At 38.5% G+C, this 13,637-nt stretch overlaps 1 protein-coding gene across 1 annotated transcript; it reads right to left on the bottom strand.

Moving 5' to 3' along the window:
• Positions 1 to 1,274: 1,274 nt before the first annotated feature.
• Positions 1,275 to 2,418, bottom strand: LOC121243050 (17.3 kDa class II heat shock protein-like). Its single transcript, XM_041141111.1, has one exon. It carries the CDS (start codon positions 2,038 to 2,040, stop codon positions 1,567 to 1,569), a length of 474 nt encoding a protein of 157 aa, XP_040997045.1. The 5' UTR covers positions 2,041 to 2,418; the 3' UTR covers positions 1,275 to 1,566.
• Positions 2,419 to 13,637: the final 11,219 nt, after the last annotated feature.

Below are 13,637 nucleotides of genomic sequence, written 5' to 3' on the forward strand. Positions count from 1 at the left end.
ACTGAATTTAATATTTCATTAGTAGCTCAAAACTTGTACCAGCAAGTCAACTCGGTAGGCGATTTTATATTGCTGACTCAGACAGGATCAGGAGTTGACTAGTCAGAGCATGTTTTGGTCCTTCACCTAGGTGAGCTGCACTATTATTTTGGGCTTGGTACGGCCCACTATAGTTGACAACTTAGGCTCCATTTCTATTTGTACGTATATACTTTATAAATAATAATGAGATCAAATAAGATAATAAAATAAGTATTATAAAATTTATTTAAGATATGTTTAAATGTTAAAATAAATTTAAATATATTTATAAAAATTTAAAAAATATTATGAATTATGCATTTAAAGAGATATTGAATTGAGATGACTTTAATAATTTATAAGTTGAATGTTTAGATATTATACTCAACTTAAAATTAGACTGACTTATATTTTCTTTGGATCCAAGATTCTGAACTGCTGCTAACTGCAAATGAAGTCCAAAATACTACTGTTTAGTATCTACAACTATGATTCATTCGAGTTTCTAGTATTCTTTCTTCCTTTTCTAGCTATAATTAAAAGTATTCTTTCCTATTACTATAGTTAATGTATGGGTGAAAATTTGGATGCGGATCCGAACATCTAATAATTTCTAAATCTATATCCGAATTTATAATATAGTTAGGATATCCACCCGACTTAACCCTTAATACCCGATTATAAAAATCCAGGTATCTGATTACCTAACTTATAAATGATTTATGGAAAATTTCTAAATCCATATCCGAAGTTAATCCCGGTTATAATCTAAAATATCCGATTATAAAAATCCAGTTATGTGATTAACTGGGATATAAACATATAAATGGATACTCAGATTTATCAAAAAAAAAATCATTTAAAAAAGAATGACTATAAATACAAATTATCATGTCGTTTTATCTAAATAATAAGTTTTTTTATTTTTAAAATGTAAAATTCAGTTACAAATATCGAATATTAATCCGAAACCGACGTTATATAACCATATCCGCATTTGGGTAGCAGCGGATATGAAATTTGAATACCCACCCGATAATAAAGAATACAAAACTCGAATACCAGTACTAAATGACAAAAAAAAAAACGACCCGAATGCATGGCAATGATCATTATTGTTAGAGTAATGATATATATTATATTCTTATTTTATTTTAATCATATATATAATATATTTATTATTATTAAATAATAAAAAAAATATAATAAATGATTATTTAATGATGACGGGATGAAAGTGAAAGGAAAACGTAATGTATAGAATTTTCGTTATTGTTATGATTATTGATTACTTATAATCACAAAGTACAGATCCTCGTAACAGAGCATTAGAATAATGCTTATTATTGCTATTATAAAGATCCATAAAAGCCGAAGGTAGAGAGACGGATACGTCCCTCTTTAACAACACACAAAATACTATACCTTCAGAACAAAGCACACATGCATACACAAACCAAAGTGTAAAACACTTCAAACAAAAGGGGCAAACTCCTACGTTGCCATTTTGTATGCTACTGCCGCAACATATAATATATTCTCCCTTTAGGCAACTTGGACCTCAACGGTCTTCGGCTTCTTGGGTTCCGGCTTCGGCTTTTTCTGCACCGTCACCGTCAACACCCCGTCCTGATAGACCGCCGATATCTTCTCGGGGTTTGAATCCTCCGGAAGCATGAACTTCTTCAAGTACTTACCCAGCCTCCTCTCCATTCTCACGTACTTCACGCCTTGATCCTTCTCTCTCTCCCTCCTCCTCTCCCCGCTTACCACCAGCATGTTATCCTCCACTTGCACCTTGATCTGGTCCGGTTTCAGGCCCGGCATATCGATGACGAAAACGTAAGACTCTGGGTAATCCTTCACGTCCGCCGGCGTGGCTGACATCGCCTTGGCATCTCGGACGTAAGCCCGGGATGGGGCGTGGTGGGACGACTTGTCGGATTCCTCGGGGAAGTCCAGGAGCTCATGGAGGGTATCCATGATGGTAGGGTCCAAACCCATCATTCTTAGGTCCATTTCTTTTCTTGCTGCAAGAAAACGATCGCTTGATTTCGAAATAATGCTGGCTCCTTGGTTGCGTGGAGCGGGCTGGTTTATATAGCAATGTGAAGCGGTTTGGAACCTTTCTGAAGATGTTCTTTTTGTGTTCTAGAATAATGGTAATTGGTGGTGTTATTCGTTTCTCAAGTAAGGAAAGCGCAAAGCCCTGAACCCTTGTCATTTCTCCAAGCGCACAAGTGGTTGAAGAGTTGATCGCAATGAAAAAGCATTATTGGTGATGTTTGTCTTTCACGTCTGCTACGTGGTTGCCCACGAGGAAGTTATGGTTCCACTTGTCTCTGCCCTCTTTGTGTTTTGTTCAAACTTCAACGACGGACGTGGCAATCCCAGGATGCTGATCCTTGGCAGCAACGAACATCGTATGCCGGTCTCGTGCAAAACATCTTTGCTTGGTTTACTACGTTTAATTTATAATAGATATTTTATGACTCAAATAATTAGTGAGGTGTTGTCAACGATGCCCAATTTATCCTTTTTCCAAAAACAAAAAATTTCAAGGGAAAAATGGCCGTCATTTAGCCCAAGAAAACTATTTAATGACAGCTAGCTGCTCTCGTTGCAAGTAGATAAAGTACTTGATCATACTCTCAAAATCGATGGCAATGGACCTGCAAAATGAGTAGAGACAGAGAGAGACCTGCCCAAGCCTGTAGGTGGGAGAACACTACCAAAGTGATGCAAACAAGGGAGCTAAGATTTTCTTGGATTGACATATTTTTGTAGTGCATGCATGGTGTTTGCATTCTGAATTCCGATCGCGACTTCCAGATATATTTTGATCTCCCTAATCCAAGTCCATAGCTTTTAGCCTTTAGGTCCTTTACACACAAACAAATACACATATGTATACACATATACTAAGGTAGTAGACTATAAGCCTAATTTGCCACCAATTGCATATGAATGGAGCTAAAAAAAGTTAACAAAAAGTATTGGGAGGACTTATGAGAAGTCCTTAATTATTAGTGTCAACTTGAGCAAGGAAAGTGATGCAAACAAATATTAGTTGCTTGGAACTTGATCAGCTAACCAATCGAGAGATGGTGGCAGCGCAGAGTCTTCAGAAGAGTTGTGCAGACACAAGAAAGAGACCTGTCATTTGAAGAAGGTAATTGAGTGCACCTCAATGTCTCACCCATGAGGGTCATCAAGCGGTTTGGAAAAAAAAGGGAAGCTTAGCCCAATATGTGTTGGCCCTTTTCAAATAGTGGACAAGGTTGGGTCTGTTGCCTACAGGGTCGCGTTACCAGAATATTTTGGTGAGGTGCATGACGTGTTTTATGTATTCTCATTGAAGAAGAGTTTCGGGTAGCAGGAGTCACGACTGGTCGACCCGGTAGCCATCAACTGCAACCTAACCTTACCTAGGAGATAGCACCGACTCAGATTGTGGATTGGAATGAGCAAAGGCTGAGATCCAAGGCAATACACACTGGTGAAGGTGTCATGAGGAGATCCAATGGCTCAAGACCTCACTTGGGAGAGAGAGGCTGACATGAGAGAACTTTACCTGTATTTGTTTGAGTGTTATTGATTGTATGTCTTATCTCAAGCATGTTTTGAGCTGTATCTTGTTTCTGTTTTCGAATTCGGTATAAACCTGTCAATTTTAAGGACGAAATTTCTTTTAAGGGGGGGGGAATCGAGACCCCAAAAATTTAGTGTATTCAATTTTATTTTATGTGTTTTATTTTATTGTGTTTTAGTCCTTTCTTTAAGGGAATTCTAAGCCTAGGTTTGTTTGTAGGTTATTGCTCTTCCTTGGGCTATTGTGAGCTGAACCTAGGCTTGAGAAGTGTTGAAAACAGGCCCATCCCGTGTGCTGCAGGGGAAGCCCAGCCTTCCCACCTTAAATGGTGTTGTTTTGAGGCTTAAAGGAAAATCCTAAAATTTTTCCCTTCTTCCCTTGGCGCCACACGAATTCCTTTCTCCCCTCTTTCTTTTTCTTTTTTTTCTTTCTTTTCTTCTTCCTCCTCCCACTTGCAGACCCATGAGCCTTGCCGCCCCTCACCACTAGCCTTGCTTCGCCACCAATCCTTCGCAACTCAACCCTCTCATTTTCGACTGCTCCACCTTCCTTCTCCCCCAATCCGAGCATTTCTTCCTCTACTTTTTGTCTTCCACTCTCTCTGCTCCCGTGCTCACTTCGGCCATGGTGAGGCCTTGGCACTGCTACCCACCCCTCGTTGTGGGCCACTTTGGTATCTGCTCCGCCATGCGCCACCACCACCCTCCGCCAAGAGTTTTCTTTTGGCCATCCTCTCTCCTCCCTTGCATTTATTACTTTTAAAATAACCTCTTTTGAGACCCTGTTCTGCCCAGTTTCCTCTCTCCCGCCACAGCTCCGCCCCTCTAGACGCCACGACAATAAGCTATCTGCTCTTTGTTTAGTTTTTATTTTATTTTTGATCAATCTATGTTCTGTGTTAACCCGATTACCCTTTTCGCTTGCGCAGCGATGCGTGCATTCGTTCAATTACAGGACATCGTAAAATCGTCACGTGTGATCATCCCAAAATTTTTACCTTCAGCATCGTGACTCTCCAGCACAACCCTTGATTTTTTAACATGAAATTATTGCTAACTTGTGTAGTTTGGTTGTATTGAGAAGAGCCTTGGGTCCGAAGAAGTGTTGGGATTATTTTTGACGAAGTTGTCGAAAATTGGGCCAAGGGCTAGATGGAGGATGGGAAACGCGTGTAATTGGGTTTGTGAAACTATGTTTTGTGACTACTGTGTGGTTGTATGTGATTATTGTGTGCTATGCCAGGCCATCCAATAAATTTTTTTGTCATGCATATGCATTTTACTGCTAATGATATTTTCCATGATTAAATTCAATTGTGCTATATTCTATGTTCAACTGTGTCATCTGAAAACTGGGTTTTTTTGAAAAATGTATATTTTTGGTGTGGGTTCATGTGTATCACGACCCCAAAACGAGATGGGGTATTATCTCCGTGGAGCTCCTCTGATCACTCGAGGGCGTGTAAAACTGAGTGACATCTCCTGGGCTGTAGCCGGGCGACAACTGGCTTGGCCAAGATGGTAACGTTCTTGGTACGACTTCAGAACCCCTCTACTAACAAGGGCTAGAGGTTGCCTGGTCAAGTTACGTGTCGGGCGCGGAGCTGGGCAATGCTCATAACAAAGTCACATGCGCAGTCATTACCCATGGTGTGACGAAAGGAGTTAGGGTGTGCTGGTGGTCCCCAGAGGAGACCATGGTATAGACAGTAATAAAATGTTTGTGTTTGGGTACCAAGGGTTTTTGGCGTGAATGGCTGTACTTAAATGATTTTGGGGGTTATTGCTTTCATAACTCCTGAACATGTTTGATTGTATAATCTCATGCTTGAATCTCTTGGTTGTTGTTCTGTTAAGTTATTTATTGAGATTACGAAATCTCATTGTGGTATTCCTACCTACAGTCTCGTTTCATGGGAGTGTAGACTTTGATGCAGAAGAGGGATATGAGCACGAGGGACCAACCCCACCCGAGGAGTGATGACAGGCTTTTTGCATTGTTTATTGTTGGACCTTTATTTTCCATTCCGTTATTTTCAGCCGGATGACTGTTTTAACCTCTTGGAGGACTTTATTTTGGGTTGTACAGTTGTTTAAAACTTTCTGGTACTTAGTTTGGCTGCCTTCTATTTTTTCGCTGCAAAATTTTTTTACTATACACATTTTGCATGTTTGCACATACTTCCACAAGGCGATCAGGTATATGATCCGTTCGGTCATCATCCTGATGTCATGACTTCCACCAAATTACAAGTGGGGCTTGAGGGCGCCATGGGTGGTATCAAAGCGGTTAGGCTCTGGGTAAAACCACAAGTCACCTAGGTGCAGTACCAGAAGTGTAGGCTTTAATCTTGGGGTTTTCTTTTGTTAAGTTTAAGATTGGGGTTAAGGGTTGCGTTTTGGCAAGAAGATGGTACGACCAAGGATGTCGCCCGACGTGCCTTTTGTCCAAGCTCCCGAGGACGAGGTGCATCGAGGCGATGGGAACTACACCATGGCTAGGGCGTTAAACTGTATGACAGAATTCCTCCAGTAGAATTTCCAACCCCAACAACGGGAGGAGCAAAGAGGGTGCTCCTATGAGTGTTTCTTGGCCCATAAGACCCTAGTTTTAAGGGTGAGGAAGACCCTCTAAGGGCTGGGAGGTGGATTAAGGATGTCGAGAGCCCGTTCAAGATATGTGGATGCACCGAGTCCCAAAAGGTGTTGTATGCTGGCTACATGTTGCAAGGTGAAGCTACTGCCTGGTGGGAGACTAAGTGGGAGATCCTTGAGATGGAGCTGGGATCTTTCGCAGTAGTGACTTGGCAACGCTTTAAAAAGTAGTTTGATGATTGCTTCTTCCCCTACATAGTGAGGCATCAGAAAGCAAGGGAGTTCAACAACCTAGTGCAAGGAGACATGACAGTGGAGCAGTATGCCTGAAAGTTTATGGAGCTCGGAAGGTTTGCAGCACATCTCATTGCCACTGAAGAGATGCGGACAGAGTGCTTCCAAGAGGGTTTGGGTCAGGAGATCTGCAGGCAAGTTGCTTGTCTGCAAATTCTAACTTTTCAGGGTTTGGTTGAGGTGGCCTCTATAGCTGAAAGGGAGTTCGGCGGTCCGGTAGGCTCTCCGACGGGCCAAAAGAGAAGGAGCTTTACAAGAAAGAGTAGTAGCTCGGGGTTGCCTCAAAAGTTTGTTTTGAGGATGGGGGCTAGACCATAGGCCTCAACTGGTGTACACATGGTGGGCCGAGCCCCAGTTTGCGGAAGATGCAACCGATCCCATGAAGGTGGCTGTCGTCAGGATAGGACCTAATGCTTCAAGTGTGGTCAGACAGTGAATTTTGCTCATGAATGCCCTAATGCTACTCAAGGAAATTGTCCAAGATAACGCAATGGAAGGACGAATCAGAGGTAGACAGTGTAGGCAAGAGTGTACGCTCTGACTCCTGGTGAGGTCGATGATGAGGCACTAGAGACTTAGGATGTGGGGGTCATCACAGGTATGAACTTGATCCAGTCTTTTTAAGTTAATGCATTGTGTGGGTAATTTTTAGAACTTCATTGGAAGTGTTTGATCTCATCAGGTAGAGTTTGGTTGTATGAATACTATGCTTATACTCTGTTTGATTCGAGAGCGACCCAGTACTTTGAGTCTGCCACTTTTGCACGAACGTGCAACTTAGTCACGAAACCCTTGCCACTTCTGTGTCCCTTTGTTTCTATTTACTTTGCTCTTATTTTTCATTCATCGTCATGAATGTACGCACCGACACCATACAATAGTATCAGACCACTGCCGGGGGCTCCAATCAACACTGATCGAAGACCAAATCGACTCAGCAAGTTGGAAATGACTCAATCTCACCTTTTGGCCTATTATGCGATTTTTCACGCATCAACAGGTACCATTCATTTACATATCTTCTTCATGTCGATTCGAAATCATTTGAGATTGCTAAGAAGAAGGTTGTTTGGTTGCTTAACATCGGAGTTTTTTAATCACTAAATCTATGGGTAATTTTGTCTTGGGCTTAAATTCGGGAAAATCATCACTTTTTTGGTGAATTTCATAATTGGCCGATTGAGATGTTTAATTGGTGTGATGAATCAATTAGTCCAATGGAAATGAGGTATATAATGAAACAGTATTTTAAGACTTAATTTGAAATAATGAGAAAATAAAAGATTGACTTGGGTAAACATATAAGGAAATGTATATATATAATTGGAATTCATTTCGGATTTATAAGTAAGACTTAATTCATTTGGTTGATAGACTACACTCAGTCCAGCTGAGTTCGGCTTAGATTTAGACCTCTTCTAACATCCAAACACTCAATTCTCAAATCACTAAACTCATCTCAACTCAAAATCTCTTTCCAATCTATAACCTTTTTCAACTTCTCATAAATATATCTAAACTAATCTTAACATCCAAACACATCTAAACTCATCTTAGGTAGACTCCACAAAACTCACTCCACTATTTCAACTTACTATTTATAGAAAACTCAATTTAGCTTAACATTCAAACACAACCTAAAAACTTGCTTAATGAGTTTATTAATCAAAAGATACTATGAAACAGAGTTGGCTTTTCCTGTTCTTCTCATCAATAAAGAGAAATTTGGGCCTTTCTCTAATGGATTAATTGATGGATTAAATATCTGGTTTATTTTGAGCCCATTTGTTAGGTAAAGCCCTCCTTGCCCCTAAAGCTATTTTGTTCACTTCGAAGAACCGTTGGGTCGTATGCGAGCTGAAAGTGTGAGGAACATAGCCAATAAGTCAAGTACCTAGAATCCGAAAACGGCAAGGCACTTTGAATGCCCGAAGAATAAGTAGTAGGACCAAGGGGTGAATGGCCAAAAGGCAATTCGAACACTCAATGGATAAGCAGTAGGATCGAGGATTCGATGCCCAGAAATCTTGCAGAAATCATAGAGAAAAAGTCGACTTTCTGTCCTCCAAGGGATAGTTTATTGGGTAAGAATAGGTACACTGTTAGAGGGGCAGAATGGGAAGATGACTGAAATGCCCAAAAAGGACAGATAAGCCGGCACAAGGGGAACAAGTGAGGACATTTTCATTAGGTGCAAATTTACTAAAACAAATGTTATATAAGCTGCACTTGGGCAGCATCTTGGACTGCAATTAGAAGTTTAAATTTTAACTGAAAAATTAGTCCGGACCGGTCTGAACCGGTGGCGATGGTCCGATTCAGAACAGGTTTCTAAAATGCCAAAACCGGCTAGAATCGGTCTGATCTGATTCTATATTTTTTAAGACCGAACCGGTTCACTATAAGATATATTTAAATTAATTTTTTTAATAATATATAATAATATAAATTATAATTATATATAAGATATTATATAATTATCACTATAACCATATATTATAATATAGTATTAATATCACATTTAGTATAGTATATAGTATTAGTAATAATTTAGTATCAATTTATAGGTTTATAGCAAATTTTTATTTTTATTATTTTTTTACAGCAGATTTTTTGTTTCAGTTGTTGTTCAATAACAGTTTTTTTTATAGTAGAATTTCTTTTACATAGCAGATTTTTTTTTATAAAGCAGATTTTTAATAGCAGAGTTTTTTTTACAAAGGAGATTTTTCTTACAAGTAGATTTTTGTAAATAGTAATAGATTTTTAATAAAACAGATTTTTTTTAAAGCAGTTTTTTTAAACAGATTTTTTATGAGAAATTTTCATTTTATTAAAATCGAAAAATCGAACCGAAAATCAATAAAATCGGAGGTACTTCGGAGATACCGGTTTAGAAGGATAACTGGTGAGTAATCGGTTTTAAAAAATACAAAACCAGTGCATATCGATTCGGTCCTAAATTTTGTCTAAAATCAGACCAGACCAGACCGGTTACACGCCTAACGACAATATTGTCTATTCCGATGTGGAATTACCAAAAGACTCATCATATTAACCACAGTCAAGAAATATATTGGAGGGCCATTGGAGGACAATTATGTTCATTCAAGTATCAAGAATTTGGCACCTTAAATGTGCTTGAATTCCCGTTAGCATACGAATTAATAATTCTAAAGGAAAAAGAAAGTTTTCAATATAAACCTTCAAATTAATAATATTAAATTGAAAAAGGAAGACTTTGATCTAAATATGTGAAATCCGCAAGAAACAATGTTAAGCGAAATATGCTGACATGCATGCTTTTATGAGTCATTTAAAATACGATATTAGTCTTTTGATGTTCGCTCCCCTACCTAGGGGGCAACCATTTTTGCTCTCTAGGTGCTCGTCCGGGGCTGATGCTCGCCGAAGTTGTGAGCATCATGTTATTGACCTAGGGGTGAGCACTTTCACTTTCATGGTACCTACCTGTGGGCTAGCAATTTTGTTCTAATTGATACTTACCCAAGGGTGAGTACTTTGCTTGCCCTAGCACTGATATTAGGGGGGGACGAGCACTTTTTCCCTTCCTTGGTGCTTGCATGGTGGACAAACAATTTTGTCTTTTCGATGCTCTTAAGGGGGTGAGCTTTGTTGCGCTTATCATGCAAGCTTAGAGCGAGCAACTTTGAGCTCATGGTGCTCACCCCGAGCCAAGCACTTTGACTCTCTGTAATGCTCACCCTAGAGAAGATCGGATAGACCAAATGAGTGAATTGATTGACTTAAAGTGAAGCGATGCGCCAACTTGCTGCCAATAATGTGAATATGCAGATGAACATATGCACTTGTTGAATGCATATATGACACGTGCAGCATCAAGGTTATCTACGAGGGTAGGCTTCTTGGTTACATGAGGGTAGCTACACTACTCAGGATAATCAAGTTGTACAAGAAAATAACCCTTGCTAGGGTGGTCCTAAGCAAGGCCAGTCTGACTGACATAGGGCTCGGGATAACCAAACAATGGTAGAAAATGACACTTACTCGAGGAACATTGCTTAGGATAACCGATTAGCACAAGGAAATAACCCCCACTTGGGGCGAGCTTTATTACTCGCCCATGATGGGTGGGCACTCATGACCAGAGCTAATGTTTGTCTCAATCTCTAGTTTCTTTTCATAATGCATTTCAACTAGACATACGTGTCTAATCGCACATAGATGTTTTGCTAGTATTTATATATAGATATAAGATAAGAACATTTGAATTAATAGCATATAAATCTGGATAAAAGTTTTAAAAAAATTTGTCCTTCCCGTGAGACATTGCCACGCGTAAGCTAACATATATGTCCTTTCCGTGATGTTAAAGCAAGAGAACTGTAAGAATCGAGTCAATTTGCCCGTGAATATCCGAATATCAGTTGGCGTGAATGTAAGAATAAGAGAAGCCTATCGGAGGGGCAAAGAAGGTATAGATGAGGAGACGGGGCTCAACGCAATTGAAAATGGAGGAATCGTGTTGTAGTGGGGTTTCTTCTATCAAAATCTGCATAATTATCTACCCTGCCGTTGGCTGAGTCGGCAAGCTAAAGCCGACAAAGATAGAGCGCTTTATTAGGTTGTCGGGGCGGACAGTTTTGACAGAAAGGGACATCAAATAAGCTAGACAGCTCTTTTGAAGACAATTTTTTCCATTTAAGTACCAAGAATTTAGCAACATCTCGCTCTTTATTATAGAGAATATATATTTATATATATGCATTTTATTAAGGGTAAAGATACTATGCCATCCTGCATTTATTATTGGGCATGCCGTTCAGGTATTTTTTATTTTTTATTACATTTATTAATATATTTAAATAATTAAAAAAATAAAAAATACACTAATATATTTAAAATCACTTTCTTAATCATTAAGAAAAAAAATAAAAAATAAATTTTGTTTTTGACGAACGATCAAGTAAGATGATCAAATGTAGAGGGCATATAAGCTTTTCCCTTTTATTAGTGTGGTTAAAGTCAAACAAAAAAACCCATCTACTTAAAGGCAAGAATAAAAAATGAAACCCATCTAGCCTGATTTACTTTTAAGACAAAAATTTAAAATTTTGAAAATTTTAAAAACTTCTCATCTCATAATGATAATTTTCTTAAATCTTTACATAAAATAAAATAAATAATTTAACTTTTTTACATTACAAAACAAAAAGAATATTAAAAAATATATTCTAACAATATTTTATTCAACTTTTTAACTTTAATCTCAACTCATCTCTGAAAACAAACGATAGATTATTGTGTTTCTATTAATTCTCTATCTCTCTCTCCAAACTAACATGTTTTATGTTATGGGCTCGCGCAATAGAACGTGTAACGGAAGGATCCACAGGGAAGGCGGCTAGATCAACCCGTCGTGCCTTACCTATGATGCCGGAAGACAAAAGAACTAAAAGAAGGGCAATACTAGGGATCCCGCTGGGGGATCCCGTTCATTTTTCAAATTACCTTCTTTTTTTCTTTACTTAGTGATTAAAAAAATATTGTTTAATAATATTGTGATTTTTTTTCTTGTTTTTAAAATATTTAAAAGTGTTAAAAAATTATGTGAAAAAAATATTTAAAACTTCTTTTCACATAATTTTTTTAACACTTTTAAATATTAAAAAAAAAAGAAAAAAAACTCACAATATTATTAAACAACATTTTCTTAACCACTAAATAAAAAAAAAAAAACTAAAAAAGAAGAGTGGGAAAATGAGCAAGATCCCTATCATTTTCCAAAGAAGAACTCAACAAATGCAAGGTTTGTGATGGAAAATATATCGATAATTTCTTATTAGAAGCAGAACTGCTTTATTTCTAGAGACAGTTAATTATTCTTCCTTTGGCGATAAAATACTTATAGAAAGAAAATAAACATAATAGTAACTACCATAATAAAGACAATAATTTCTAACGAAACTTCACGGATTGCCAGCAGCTTCCTATCATGCTTTCACTTTCCTTGTCCAACCATTATTCTCATATCATTTCCATAATCTCCTTTGCATGACCTCATCATGGATTTTGTCTTCAACTTTATGCATGCGGTCTTCAAGTTTTAGCCCCATTTAACTCATTGAGTAGCTCATCAAAACTGTGTATCGAAAACTTATCCTTGACTGTGATTTGGTTGAGTGCTCGATAGTCCACACAAAGATGCCAAGAGCCAACATGTTTCTTAACCAACAAGATTAGGGAGGACTAGAGACTAATACTAGGATGTACTACACCCGATTGCAATAATTCAAAGACTATCTTCTCAATCTGTCCTTTTTGGTAATGCGGGTATCGATAAGGGTGAACATTAATAGGGCCTGCAACAGGAAAGAGTGCAATCTAGTGATTGTGTGATCTATCATTGGCAACCACACTACGTGTAAAAAAAGATCTTGATATTTTTGTAATAGCTATAGCAATGAGCCATTAGACGAAGACGGGCCAGGGAGGTTAGCTCCTAGGTGAGTGTTGAAACAACTGTGGCCTTGCAGATCTTGACTTGTCGTTGGTAAAAGTTTGCATAACAATCCTGATTTTCTTTTGAACAGGTCCTTGGGGGCTATTGTGTCTTCAACAATCTTGTGTTGAGGACCCTTGATCCCTCTTAACTCAATTCGGTGGTTCTTGTACTGGAAGCTCATCAATAATATAGTGAAATCCCACCAAATGGGACCCAAAGTGCAAAGCCACTGCTTGCCAAGCACTGTGTCACATCCCTCGTAATTCAACAATAAAGAATTGATGGAAAACTAGGTCCCTTGGAGCCTAACGCCCACTTCCTTACACCACCCCATACAATCCAATTTCTCACCGTTTGGCACCATAACCTTCATACCCATAGCCTGTTGTGACTTCAACCCCATTCGAAAGGCTAGAGTAGCATTCAAAAAATTATGAGAGCTACTTGTGTCCAAAAATAGTGTGATTCCCTAACCCTATAGAACTCCACAGACTCGCATCGTTTAAGGGGCCTTGATCCTATAATAGCATGCAAGGGAATTATCGGGTCTTCGTTTTCATAGTCTAGTTCACTTAATCGGTCTTCTCCTCCCCTTGGCTCTCTTTGGTATAGACTCCTTCAATCAAGAAAAATTTCTTATAGCGTGCCC

This window comes from Juglans microcarpa x Juglans regia, chromosome 8D, assembly GCF_004785595.1.
Source record: "Juglans microcarpa x Juglans regia isolate MS1-56 chromosome 8D, Jm3101_v1.0, whole genome shotgun sequence".
Taxonomy (NCBI): domain Eukaryota; kingdom Viridiplantae; phylum Streptophyta; class Magnoliopsida; order Fagales; family Juglandaceae; genus Juglans; species Juglans microcarpa x Juglans regia.